This window comes from Uranotaenia lowii, chromosome 2 (assembly GCF_029784155.1).
Source record: "Uranotaenia lowii strain MFRU-FL chromosome 2, ASM2978415v1, whole genome shotgun sequence".
In the NCBI taxonomy this organism is placed as follows: domain Eukaryota; kingdom Metazoa; phylum Arthropoda; class Insecta; order Diptera; family Culicidae; genus Uranotaenia; species Uranotaenia lowii.
Window position 1 is genome coordinate 141,253,063 of NC_073692.1, and position 14,843 is coordinate 141,267,905.

Below are 14,843 nucleotides of genomic sequence, written 5' to 3' on the forward strand. Positions count from 1 at the left end.
AGCATTATTACGGAAGAAACTGAGAGGAATAGAAAAAAATAAATCTTATATAATTTTTGGTTGGCCGATTTATTTCTAAAAAGTTATCAATAATTCGTTTCGAACACAACATCTCCATACACTTTGATTTTTCGAAGAATTTCTGGAAATCCGCCGCTGCCGTGCCTAACGCATGTCAGCAACATGGCATGTAAATTGTTGCATGCTCATGTTGCAACCTTCTGCTGCACAAGACCTCCAAGAGCTTCTTTCCATTCCCTATCCCTTCTCATTCTTGATTCATAAAGACCTTGAATGATGACGATTCCATCTATGCTTGACCACAATCATTATGATCATACGGGCTGATCTTTGGACTTTTATCGCGGTTGATGATAATCATCATCATCACGAAAAATTGTAGAGAGTCAACAAGTCAACAGGAAGCTGTAAGATTTCATCCCAAAACTGGTTGAGACTGCATCCAGATCCCATTATCACAACTGGCCAGCAACCGGATCCCAAACAGCCTTTAGTTGATCTCAGCGGGTCATTGAGGAAGGTCCATTCGTAAGACCTCGGCAGGGTTTTCCCACATCTTCGAGACCATTCGGGTCGGTTGGTTCGTTTCGTTTTGTTTCGTTTCGTGTTGTCGGTCGATCGACCGAGAGGAGATCGCTTTGGAGAAATTGCTTCTCTCCAAGCTCACCCGCGAACCAAGCTTAGGGTGCCACTACCTTGAGGTGCGCGCGCGGTTGAAGTCTGATTCGCTCAAAAGAAAGTGCTTTCGCGTAGCGTTTGCGAGTGTACGGGCGCGGAAAAAGAAAGTCGTCTCTCCGCAGACGTAGGCTGTTTGTAGTCACCGTCTCGTTGGGTCTGTTTTGTTGATTCACGCGCGGACTTAGCTCAGCATCGTCGTGTTCACAGAAGTGCAAGTATGAAGAAAATGTTGCCAGATAGCTGGGAGTATTCAATGAACGGTTGAGATGTCAGCATGCTGTAACCAAATGTTGATTATGTAATTTTTGATCGAAGTTGGGGAAAATCTAGTGCGATAACATAAAAATTAAACATTCATAGAACAAAACATGCACGTGCTAAAATGAATCTAAGGCTTATCAGAAGCTCAGATGAAAAAGTTGTTAATGGTTGAGCATGAAAACAAGCTTTCCCTCAATTAATTTATCAATACTAGCCGAATTCTGGGTAACATAATTTTTCTTGAAGCTTCGAAAATTGTTAACGTTACATCTGTGTTTTGGCTAGAGCTGTAATAAGTAATTTTTTGATGGATCAAATAAGGACTAAATTATTATCAACTTGAACTAATCTTGCCAAAATGTTTTCAATACGCATCCGGGCCAGACAATTCGGGCAATTTTAAATAAAAACCTTGCAAAATCCGGACATTTGATTTCAAAATTGACAATAAAAAATCCGGGCACTATCCGGGCAAATTTGGTAAAACTCAACTAGGAATAACTCAACATAAATGAAGAAAAAAATCGAAAAGAAATTGTTTTTTACTATTTAAAACTCATCGAAAGATCAAAATCGTATTTTAGGCTTCTAAAAAACCATTCATGATTATTTTCATGAATCTTGCTCAAAAAATTTCATTTTGGAGGCATAAATATAAAAAAATTAACATCTCAATTTGTTTCTTTTAGTTAGATTTGCCAAATAAAGTGAATAAATCCTAGCAAAATCCGGTTATTTTTCAATAAATCCAGGCAACCGGGCCGGACTAAACTGTTTCCAAATTTTGTATTAAATATCTTGGCAAACCTGGATAAAACCGGACAGTCTGGAAACCTTAAATCGAACACTTTGTTCATTATATTTTTTAAAAGGCATATTTAAGAAGTGAATTAGGATTATCAGGCAAAAATTTTTAACAACAGAGCGTTTTCGACGTCTTTAAGCAACATGCAACTTAATGCTATAAAATATCGACTTTTGGACAAAATGAATACTGATCGTTTTAATTTCAAATGGTTGAAATAACGATACTTTAAACTTTTCATAAATTATTTTTATTCAAAACCCACTGTATATCTTTTTTCATTAGTGTGTTTCAATGATGAATGGGAAAATAACTGTGAAAATCCATACAAATCTAAGACATTTTCGTTTTTCACCGCACCATATTCGTGGGCTTAGAAATAGTTAGAATTGCTCGAGAATTAAGGAAAGCGAACCATATATCATGTTTTCTGTTTTGGTTCGAAATTTCTTGTTTTATTGTACGGTTTTCCCGACTACATTTTCAGTTCCCTGTTTTTATTACTGGTTCACTGCTTTTCCTTTTTTTAGACATCCTAAAATAGGAAAAGGTCCGGAAAAAGACTTAAATTTGCGTGATATTTTGTGAATTTTGTTTGGATTGAGCATGCGGTCTTTAAATAAAATTTTGTCTAAAATAGATCAATTTCAACTTTTTGGTTGCGTAATCTTTCGGAAACTTTAAAATTTAGTTTTAAAACTGCCAGTTATATTCAAAGTTGTAAATTGCAAAAAAAGGACACACAAAATCATAACTTTGGAAATACATCGCAATACATTTGCGTTGGTGAAGTTTGATATTATAATTTTCAAACATAATTCCAAATCTTGAAGCTTATTCTATTTTCTCCTTATACCAAAACGGTTATTGACATGACAGGTTAGAAATTAATTTAAGAATGATTTTATTGAACTGAGCTTTTTATTTTTTTTTTAATTTATTCTATCTTTTCCGAGCAAATAATAGTTATATCAATTCTGAAAAAAATACTTCACCAATTTAAGTTTGTGAACATTTCATTTTATTTACTTTTTTCTGTTCGAAGAAAAATGAGAAAAATGTAATAGCATGTAATGGAATGTAAAAGTCAACCAAGGTACAAAGCAGTTTTGATTTTAAACCTTTTGGAACTAAAAAGTTTACAATTTATTCAGCTTCGGCCGCTGATGTTCCGTAACTTATTTTTACTATTCAACGAAAAAAAGTATACCGGATTGATGCTTTAATCTAGCAGTTAAGGGTTGACTATATTTTTAGATCAGCAGTAGACTCTTGTGAAGAATTTTGATTGATATTCCAAAAGAGTGCTAAATAAATATTTAAAGAGAAAGCGTTTATTTCATATTGGACTTTCACTCTTTTGATTTCTATTATTATTTATTATACTGCATACGTAGCATATTTTACTATACTATACTATACTATACTATACTATACTATACTATACTATACTATACTATACTATACTATACTATACTATACTATACTATACTATACTATACTATACTATACTATACTATACTATACTATACTATACTATACTATACTATACTATACTATACTATACTATACTATACTATACTATACTATACTATACTATACTATACTATACTATACTATACTATACTATACTATACTATACTATACTATACTATACTATACTATACTATACTATACTATACTATACTATACTATACTATACTATACTATACTATACTATACTATACTATACTATACTATACTATACTATACTATACTATACTATACTATACTATACTATACTATACTATACTATACTATACTATACTATACTATACTATACTATACTATACTATACTATACTATACTATACTATACTATACTATACTATACTATACTATACTATACTATACTATACTATACTATACTATACTATACTATACTATACTATACTATACTATACTATACTATACTATACTATACTATACTATACTATACTATACTATACTATACTATACTATACTATACTATACTATACTATACTATACTATACTATACTATACTATACTATACTATACTATACTATACTATACTATACTATACTATACTATACTATACTATACTATACTATACTATACTATACTATACTATACTATACTATACTATACTATACTATACTATACTATACTATACTATACTATACTATACTATACTATACTATACTATACTATACTATACGATTGACGACAGGCTCAGCTTCACGAGCCATGTCGAATACGTTTGCAAGAGAGCGGCAATGGCCACGGCCGCACTCACACGAATGATGCCGAACTCCTCGGCCATCCAAAGCAGCAAAAGGCGGATCCTGGCAAGTGTGACCACATCGATCTTGCGGTACGGAGCAGCGGCCTGGAGGCAGGCCCTGGGAGGAAGCTGTAACCTGCAGCGACTTAGCCGCCTGCGTAGTAGCGGGTGTTATGCCCATCTCGGTTTTGCTTGAGGAGGATGTCTATTGCTACGACAACAAAGACACGCCCAACGTTCGAGATCTCGCCAATGAGGACTCTATGTTCAACTGGCAGCAGCTGTGGGACAGCTCAACGAGAGGAAGGTGGACCCATCGTCTGATCCCGCACATCGGGAACTGGATCGAAAGAAGGCACGGTTAAGTGGACTTCTATATGACGCAATTCCTGACTGGTCATGGATGCTTCATGAAGTACCACTACCGGTTTGGACATGTGGCTTCGCCATATTGCCCAGATTGTGGTGATGAAGAGGAGACACCCCAACATGTGGTGTTTGTCTGTCCGAGGTTTGCGGCGGTACGTACTTCCATATTTGCCGCCTGTGGGCCTGACACGACAGCAGATAACGTTGTACAGAGGATGTGTGCGGATTCCAACACTTGGCATGCGGTCAGCGATGGGTTCACCCGGATCATGACTGCCCTGCAGAGGAGCTGGAACCAACGGCAGTCCGCGAACGGTGTAGTATGACTCCCTCGGCGGGGAGCATCTGAGTAGTGTGCGTCCGATCCCCTGATCAAAGCTACAAAGATAAGGCATCATCTTCTGCGTAGCAGAGGTCAGGGGTGCGCCGCGAACGTGTGTAGGATACCTCAATGTCGGGGGGTATCCGAGTAGTGCCGCTTCCTAAGAGGTACACTGCGGGGATAAGACTTTACCTTCCTCGTAGCGGATCTCGAGGGAAGAGGGTTAACCACTGTCGGGGGATATCCACGGGTAGAGAGGCTCTCGACGCCGGGCGAGCCTCTCGAGTCGGTGTAGGATGTCGTCACCGTCGGGAAACATCCGAGTCGTAGCGTTCCAAGTCACGAATGTGTGCCGTGACAGGCGCGAGTCTAGGATAAGCTGCTCTCGATTTGGCACACAACGGGCAGGAAAATCCGCGGGCCAGAAATCCTAGGGTTGCCAACCAAGGGGGATAAAGAAGACCGGACAACGGTCGGAGTAGACTGACCCCATCGACGGGAGGCTGTCGAGTAGAGTGCGTCCGACCCCACGGTTTGAAGTTACAAAGATAAGACAATACCTTCAGCGTAGCGGATGCCGTGGGTGCGCCGCGTTCGTGCGTAGGATGCTCCACCTTCGGGGAGTATTCGAGTAGAGCGGTTCTCAACGACAGAAGCTGCGGGGATAAGACTTGACCTTCTTCGCAGTGGAAATCGTTGGGAAAGGGTTATTCCACGTTCGGGGAATACCCACGAGTAGAGTGGCTCTCGACGCCGGGTGAGCTATTCGAGTCGGAGTAGGATGACGTCGGGAATCATCCGAGCCGTTGCTTTAAGTCCCGCGCGTGTGCCGTGACAGGCGCGAGTCTAGGATAAGCTGTTCTCGATCTGGCACACGACGGGCAAGGTGGCAAACTTCGAACCCTGAAAATAAGGGGTCGTTAGAGGAGAGGTCAGGCCTCAAACCTTCAGGCGGAGAGGTTTGTGTGGTCAACCCCGAGTCTTTATGATAAGAGGTCGGGTCCCGAGTTGTAAGAGGAGGGATCAGGCCCCTTACCAACAAGAGGAGGGGTACAAGTGCTCACCTCGAGTCATTACGAGGAGAGGTCAGATTTCAAGTCGTTAGAGGAGAGATCGAGCCTTGAATCGTGCAGAGGAGAGGTAAACCTCGAGTCGTTGCGAGGAGGGGTCGGATCTCAAGTCGTTAGAGGACAGATCAGGCCTCAAGTCGCGAAGAGGAGAGGTTTGTGTGGGAATCTCGAGTCATTGCGAGGAGATGTCGGTTCTCAAGTCGTCAGAGGAGAGTTCAGGTGTCAAGTCGTAAGGACGAGAGGTTTTGCTGAAAGTGGTCTCGTTAATGAGTATTGCCTTTGAGCGCATTAGCGCGAATAGACTTCCCACTATTGAAACATAGTGTACTAAACAGTTCGAGGTGGGAACCAGGTCTGCGGCCCCAGGTGGAGTATACACGGAGTATATCATGAGTCTTCCCATTGTACCCATGGACCCAGAGTAGCAAACTGGGGGGACGCGGTGGCTCGCCGTGCCTTGGAATACAATCCGTAAACCGGGATTTACCACCTGTGGTTACCAACTAAAAAAAAAAAATACTATACTATACTATACTATGCTACACTATGCTATATTATACTAACTATACTATACTATACTATACTATACTATACTATACTATACTATACTATACTATACTATACTATACTATACTATACTATACTATACTATACTATACTATACTATACTATACTATACTATACTATACTATACTATACTATACTATACTATACTATACTTTACTATACTATACTATACTATACTATACTCTACTTTACTATACTGTACTATTACTCTGAGTCGATTTGAGGTTATTTTTGAATTTCTCAAACCCTGGGGTCTAAAAAGCTGCATTTTGGTCCAAAATCCATATTTTTGTTTTTTTTTTTTAAACGAACACACACAGATAGGATTTGTGATGAATTTGTGATGTCATAGTACATAAAGCACCAAAAGCAGTAATTTTTGGTTTTGTTCAAATTAAATTTTACATTTTTTTATCAAAAATGTTTTTAAAGAAAATTACTAAGGGTGCTGCATATATTTAGGGGTAAAAGAATACTACAAATAAAATGTACTAGCTGAAATCATAAAAATAATGATTGGGTGGATGAAATTTTGAAATTTACAGTCGCGTGATGCAAAACAATCATATTTCACTGTGAAATCTTCTGTTTGAGAAAGAAATTTCCCGTTATAATGGGAAGTTTCTTGAAATCAATGATGGGTGTTTTAAAAAAGCGTTCATAAACAAGTCAGAAATTGCTTAAGGCTTATTTTTGACGATTCCAAATTGATACTAATTTGAATTATAAATTTCAGTCTGCAATTCAATAAGCCATCTGTATTGAAACCCTTATCTTGACACAAAAATGGGTTTTATTTGAAAAGGTAGAAAACTAAGTAATTTAACCAACCTAGTACAGAATCTGAAGCCAACCATTATATCCTCAAAATTCATTAATCAATTTTTTTTTACATGTCAACAAATTTGTTGCCATTTGACAGGCGTTTAAAACTTACTATAATCAAGAGAATAAGCGAAAAAAAAACTAAAATCTTAACTGTATTTTTTATCATTTTGATTATTGAAAAACATCATTACAATTTTTTTGCTATTTAAATTTGAAAATATTCTAACTGAGAGATTTTCTTCACAAAAAAGAAAGCTCAGCCAAGCTTTAAAATTCACATTTTGCATTCTCATTCAATGAGTTTCAGAGCTTTTTTTTTCATAAAATGTTGTGCCCTGAATCATAAAATACAATTAGTTTTTTTTCCTATCATTTTTTTTTGGATTTTTTTTTTTGTTTCGATTTTAGTAGTTTTAACATCTTTATATCATTCGTGACTTATATCAACGTTGCAATAGGCAAATTGAAAAATTTATACAGTACATCTGTGTTCGTACTTATACAGTACATCTGTTTACTCTTGGGTTCGAACTCACGGACATCGTCTTAGGTGTTAAATGACTTACCAACTGAGCTATATTACCAGCCTTTCTTTTTTTAAAATAACTTTTAAAAATATGTAAAAATCATTTAAAGAAATTTGAAGCATTTTTTATAAAACACTCAAAAATAAAAAAAAAAATTATGGTTTTCAGTTAATTATCATCTTTTTTAGACCGCAAGTTATTTTATCTTATTCGAAAAAATAAGATAAGTATTCTTTTTGTTACTTTCCCCTATTTTGTTAGATAAGGGAATTTCAACAAATTTTAAACGCAGTTTGAACCAAAATTAAATTTTCAATACTTATAAAAGCAAAAATTTGATCATTTTGCAGGTATCAACAAACACTTCTTCTAACACTTTCTACAGTAATGTCAGAAAAACTTGTTATGATATCTTTCCAATTTTTGAAAACTGTAGAGTTTAACTATTTCAGATAATTCATCTTCATCTTGATCAAAATAAGTTTCCTTAAATGAAATTTAGAAACAGTTTTTTTTTCTTTCTTGTAGATTTGTTAGATGATTATCTCGGATGTAAATATTTTGAGATAAAAGTCTTAATCCAAGTCTCATCGTCGTCGCTTTGCGTAAGCATATATTTCTGTTTGTTGTTTACTTGAGTACGTATCATATGCTTCTTTTATTTAACTCACATTTTACTCACATAATTGAATAAGCACATGCCAATTGCATCGGTTGGAGACCCAAAGTTCATAACAAAAACCTGCTCATAAGCTTATGATCTTAGTTTTTTCTTGTTTTTTTTTTACACGGAAAAGGAATTTTTCATGAAATATCAATCAGTCACTCAAAGGCAATCAATTTTCAAATCATAGCTTGTGGAAAATAATGGGCCTCATAATGGTATCCACTGAAGAGGAGCGAATGCCATAGTAGCTCGAAACGTCTGGACAACTGGTAAATTTTGGTTTTTTTGATATTAAAACTCGCCGAAAAAAGTCGATAAAATCTAAGAGCAATGTGGGGTATCTTGGGCCACCTATATTTTGGTGTTTTTATACACATTGGGAATATGTTATCTTATTCACATCCAGTAAGATTTCATACTAGTTAGCAACACAAAATAAATATCGAAGATCCATTATTTGATGTTATTATCTCTTCTCAGAAAATAGGTTATAACTCGAAACATTTTCAAAAATTTGAACCGTTCTCAATGGTGGAGTGTTTATTAGGCTTCTCTCTAACAATCTGGAGAAAATTCATCGCATTTCGATCGAAAAGCAATAAAACAAAGTTTCTACAAGTATTTAAAATTTTTGATCCTCCATATACATACCTTCAAAAGACTTTGGCAAGAGTAATTGTTGGTCGAAAAGCACTAACGTTGTATAACAGGCCATATAAACTGGATCGCGGCGAAGGCAGCGCCAATAAAATACGAAATTCCGGAAATCACACTGTTTCGTTTCTGGACTCGTACTGGTTGGTTTCATTTTGTTTAAAAAACGTGTTCAAAAACTGAACTCACAAAAAATATGTGCTTTTACAGAAATTTTCCGGCAAAATGTACTTTTTCTACGCAGTGTACATTATAACCGACCAATTTTTAAAAGTGTAATTTGCAAGCATGTTGCAATAAAACAGTCTTGATGAAATAAATTTATTAATTACAATGATAAATGCGATAGCAAACAATCTTTACTGCTTATCTGCACGAAAATTGGGATGATAAACGCAATATTTGATTTTCTTTTGCGATTCTACCTTAGGGTGTCCTCTCAGGTCGAAAAAGGTATATTTTTCTTCTGAATGTATGTTGATTATTGCTAAGCTCTAAGTTATTAATAGTTAACCCTTTCCTTCCCATGGTAGCACAGGTGATCCCCAACTTTGCGCAGCTCGCATTTGAACTGGGCACGCCACCATTTTTTCACCGAATGTGTAGATATGAGTGAAGAAACATTGCACGAAATTTGAAGAAAATCGGTTCGCTAGGTTTTGCTTGGCAGATCAAAAGCTGCAAAAAAGTCGAATATTTTTCGAATTTAAATCAAGTCGTCATTTGTTGTTCAATAACAACACAAGTTTTTATAATATCCTTTAAATAGAAATACTGACGTGCAGAAGGTTGCTTATGCTAGCAGAATCAAATGTTGGTTTACTTAGATTTCAACTAAAACTTATAAATTTTTGAGTAAGTAAAGTGGATCACTGGTGATACACTGGGAACAAAACGTACTTTTATTCTTGTGGAGCTTCTTATCAATACTCAAAAAAATCATTTCGTCAACAAAAAAATTCGCTTCAGGATAGTTATTTCATCTGCTTAAATGACCACATGTCTCGAAATATTTTTAAAAGTTCGTGATATTCTCGAAAAACGGCATGTTTTGTTTTCCTTGCGCAGTGTCATGGCGGCCATTGTTCAAGGCAAAAATGAAAATTTCAAATATTTCAATAAATATCTAGTCTTTCGAGCGATGCGTCTACCAAAGATGTTTTTTATCAAATAGGATCATTTTAGTTTGTGATCAATGAAGTGCTGAAATTCCATGTTTTTTTGCAATTATTTCCTGTTTTTCATTTGCACCCTTTGTGTTGTTATCTTCCCAATGGAGCACATATGATCCACCTCAAAACCCAAATTTATCAAATGGACCATTAAAGTTGGCTTAAATTATGCATCTTTTGTTCTAGAACTTTAGCTGTAAATCAATATTTCTATTTTTAAAACGTGAAAAACCTCGTGGGAAGGAAAGGGTTAACCAATGACTAATGTTTATCTTATATTTTCCTGAGAAAAAGGACTCAAAAAGTGCTAAAAATTTTCAAATTGCACCTTTAGGTGCGCAATGAATATAGGGTAAAAGACAAAGTTTTAGAATTCTTTTGACTGACGCTTATAAACTGCGAAAAAAAAATTAATCTTATTAATTAAGATTAATCACCGTGATTTTTGTTTTGAAATTAATTTTTACGGCCTTATCGGTGAATGTTATGTTCTCATAGTGAGAAGATTTCAAGAATTGAAAATTATAGATGGATAGAAGAAGATTAGAAGAAAATTACAGGTGTTGAAAATGAGCGGGTAGGAATTTTTTAAGAAGCATTTTCACCACATACTTAACTTTTGTTCAATCACGGATCAACTATTTTGAAATGTTAGAATCGGACAGGGTTGAGTCTAACACAACACAATAGTTGGTCTTGCGTGGTTCGCACCGCGAAACTTGCAATGTTCTTAAGTTCAGGCTTAGAAGAAAACTTCGAACACAGTTTTACCGGATAAGTTTTCTCAAAAACTGTTAAAACGACCATTATCCAAATGTTTTGTTTAAGAGTTGATGCTATTTGGCCTCCCTGGGCACTCGGGTAAAGATCCACTCAAGAAAACCAATGTTGACGAGCTCTCAAACGCACTGGCTGGTCGTCATCGTGCTTTTTCCATGTCTTTTTCTGGCGGGGAGGATCCGTCTGGTGGGCTGCTGGCTGAGAGAGAGCAACTCGTCTTCTTAAGACGACGACGACGACGACGGATCCAATCCGATCGGGTCGGAAGCTCAGACCCATGCGCAAGCTCGCTAGCTACCAAGCCCCGGTGCCAGCTGCTGCCAGTTCAAACCGTTTTTGGCCGTTTCGCGGACTGGTTGGTACTTTCTTTTTCGCCGTGGCCTTGCTTTGCGCGTGAAGAGTGTTTCTGCTTAGACGTTTACCGAGTCTAGGCGCGTTTTCTCACGTGTTGTGTTTTTTTTTTCTTGCACTGGGTATAGCATACGTGCTGGATGCGCTTGCGGTTTTGGCCGCGATTTCAACGTCGTGAAAAAGGAACACGAAGCAGCAAGAAAAAAACAAACTCGCCGACCACCGAACGGATTATTTGTGCGAATGCTAATTATTAAAATTTCTCGACTTTCATAACGCAACGCATAGAAAGACTGTGGTCTGTGCGGTGGTGCGCTGGCGTATACGGTTTGAATTGGCCAAGCTGCAGCAGTTTTGGAATATCTACTCGAAGTGACTTGGTGAATCAAACGGGAAGATTTAAGGTGCCTATATTTGTGGAAACGCGAGTGATTGACTTCATCATCGATACGTGTGTGAATCTGAGACGACGATCACCGTTAGTTAGCTGAAACCCTGCTCAATAACTGCTGCAGGCTGGGGGACAGTGTCTTATGACTCCAAACCAGCAAACCCGTAATTCCCGCGAGCCCAAACAAATTCATCCCCGTCCCTTCGATTAACATCCATAAACCCTCCCTTTCAAGGTTCTTCAGATTTTTTTCACCCACCCGTAGGAATCCGGTCCTGCTGCATGTTTGTGTCTTCGAACCGGAGAAAGTGTGTGCCGTTTAAGTTTTTTTTTCTTTCATTTCTTGCCGTCGTCGTCGTTGTCGTTTCTTCCATTCCAGTTGTGCAGATTTTATGCGGCAACGATCTGCCTACAGTTTCAATGGAATTGATTAAAAACAAATAAACCGCAAACCGGAGCGAATATTAGTAGAGAAGTCTCAGTGACAAATACCAGACCAACAACCGGGGGAAAAATCCCACTAACGAAGATTTTCTCTTCAGCAGCTACAACAGATCCAGAGAAGAAAAAAAATTCGTGTTGGAATTTGTCGACCATATGTGATAAGTGGTGTTTAAGTGAGTGTTTTTAATACAAAGTGTTCTAGAAGAAATTTCTACAACAGTTCAAGTTCAAGACATCCTATTGGTAAGGATTCAATTTCCCTCCAATTTTTAAGAGTTTGTTTGAACGATGATGAAAAACGTAGGGTGGAGATTACCCCCCAGGGGTGGAACGGCGACTTCGTCTTCGTCCCGTGGAAAGCTGATGGCGATGTGGATGCTGATCGGTTACGCACTGATTCTGCTGCTGGCGATGCAAGGAGTCAATGGGTGGAGTTCAACAGCTGAAAGAGGTGAGTTAGACTAATTCTACCACATCGGGATGTATATTTTAAAAAGACTCGAGAAATTGAGAATATATGTTTAAAAAATGTGGTGCTTCCTCCCTGTTATAAAGTTATTTAAAATGGCCTTAAAAATTTGAATAAAAAAACTATGATTTAATATTTAACACTCACTGTTTTTTCGTAATGCAAAACAGATGAGGGCGAACAGTTTTTCCGATTTTTCAACAAGGTTGAGTACAATCGATTTTGCTGGAAATTTTTTACAAGAATCCCAATACATATTTCTTCACTTTATTGGGATTATCATAAAAAAAAAACATTAAAAAAGTACATTAGAAAAAGAATTCAAAAAGCTGTTTGAAGGTTCATTAAATCAAAATATTATTGCACTCAAGCCCTAGTGTTGATCCATTGATGGAACTACCAGTTGAAAGGTACAAGGTAACTCTTGAACGCTTAAAATTTTAAAGTTTGTAAAAAGAGAAACTCAAGTCTAGAAGCGTTTTATCAAAGACCGGAGTAGATTTATTCATATATTTTATTCAAATAATTCCGCACATTTGACAAGGAACAGTCAAAAATAAAAATGAAAACTTCTGTGACATTTTTTGCTCAATTTCAAAACAAACAATTTAGAACCGCAAATTTAAGATTTTTTTCACTCACCAGCCTATTTTGTTAAGTCTTCGAGCTCATCGCCCCCTAATAAAATTTTGTAAATATTTAGGCACTAACCGTTGAAATTTTTGGTAAAATACTTACGTTGGAAGATAATATCTTAAGTTTTTATGTTTGGAACAAGACTTGAAATTATCCCGAATTCCTATCCTGGTGCTTTTTATTTTAGAAAAACTTCAGAAAAAAAACATTGTAGTCGTTTGTAAAGTTATGAAACAATCAGTGCATCTTATAAATTTGACCTTAATTGAAATAAATCTAAAAATTTCAAACTATTATTCATAAGCTTATTTGAAAAAAGGCAGAAATACCAACTCTTAACACAAAATTTAAAATTTGAATAAAACTTAACAAAACAGAATAAGGATTCGATTGTATTTCCATGATTTCAAACTAATGTTTTTTTCTAAAGAAAAATTAATAAAATTGATCTCAAATTGCTGTGCAGGTCCCAATTATATCTTGCACTAGTATTTACAATTTCGTTATATAACTGGACAACGTCCACAGGCCTGAAATATTTACAAAAAAATAGCATGGATTTCAGTATTTTTAGTGAAATTCAAAGGAGTTGTAGAGGTATAAGTACAAATATTATCAAGTTTCGAGTAAATTATGCCAAAAGATTCCTACATTCCTACAGGAATACACTGAACCTGTTAATGGCCATGGGTCGTAAAAGCGACACGAAAACATTGAATTTTAAAAATCGCAGGCCACCGGATCCAATTAAACGTATTTGCTCTGCTTAGAGGAAAATTAAAGGTGAAGAATACGAGCACATATTTAAGTTTTTTTGGTACGCTTCATTCCTTTAACTTTTTTTCCTACAGGAATGTTTAAAACGCCATGTTAAGAAACAAGTCGAAATTAATCTTAAATGAGTGTTCGAAAAAAGTGCAAAATTTTCTTATGTGGATAACTTTTCAAGCCGTGAATAAAAATTAATGAAATTTCCAGTGATTCTTGTCCTAGAAATGCTAGTTATGTAATGATTACATTTGCAAAAATTTTTGACGGTTTTGAGACAGTGTGAAGCACGTTTGTTTTAACTAAGGTTCGAGTCGGACAAATCCGGGCAATTTTATATAAAAGTCTGACTAAATTCGGGCATTAGATTTGAAATTTGACGATCATATCCAAGGCAATATCCAGGCAAATTTTTAAAAAGATAGAAATTACTCAACAAAAATAACAAATATTTTTTTCATCGAAACTCATCGAAATATTTCAAATCGTATTTATGGCTTCAAAAAAATCTTAAATCAATTTCGTTTTGCAGGAAATTTTAACAACAAATTTTGTTTGTTTGTTTGGTTTGAATAGATCCGGACAAAATCCAGGTATTTTTCAATTTTTCAATGAAATCCGCGCGTTGTATTGACTGTAATAGACTTGGACTACATGGTCGAAATATACCTTTTCCTAAAAGCTATTGATCTTCGTCTATAATTCTTTTTATTTTCCTATTTTCCTGTCTATTCTCTTTTCTCTCAAAAAAGTGAACTAGAAGTAAGCAAACTAATGTTT

At 36.1% G+C, this 14,843-nt stretch overlaps 1 protein-coding gene across 4 annotated transcripts in view; it reads left to right on the forward strand.

Moving 5' to 3' along the window:
- Positions 1-671: 671 nt before the first annotated feature.
- Positions 672-14,843, forward strand: part of LOC129745638 (serine protease filzig-like) — a 278,166-nt gene continuing 263,994 nt past the window's right edge. Inside the window, exons 1-2 of one of the 4 annotated variants that reach the window (XM_055738847.1) lie at positions 672-914; positions 12,289-12,641. In XM_055738847.1, coding sequence (XP_055594822.1) covers positions 12,479-12,641 — 163 coding nt within the window. In that variant the 5' untranslated portion in view covers positions 672-914; positions 12,289-12,478. Of the gene's footprint in view, positions 915-11,338; positions 11,478-12,288; positions 12,642-14,843 lie in introns of those variants that run through there. The other 3 variants (XM_055738848.1, XM_055738846.1, XM_055738849.1) reach the window with 3 other exon arrangements.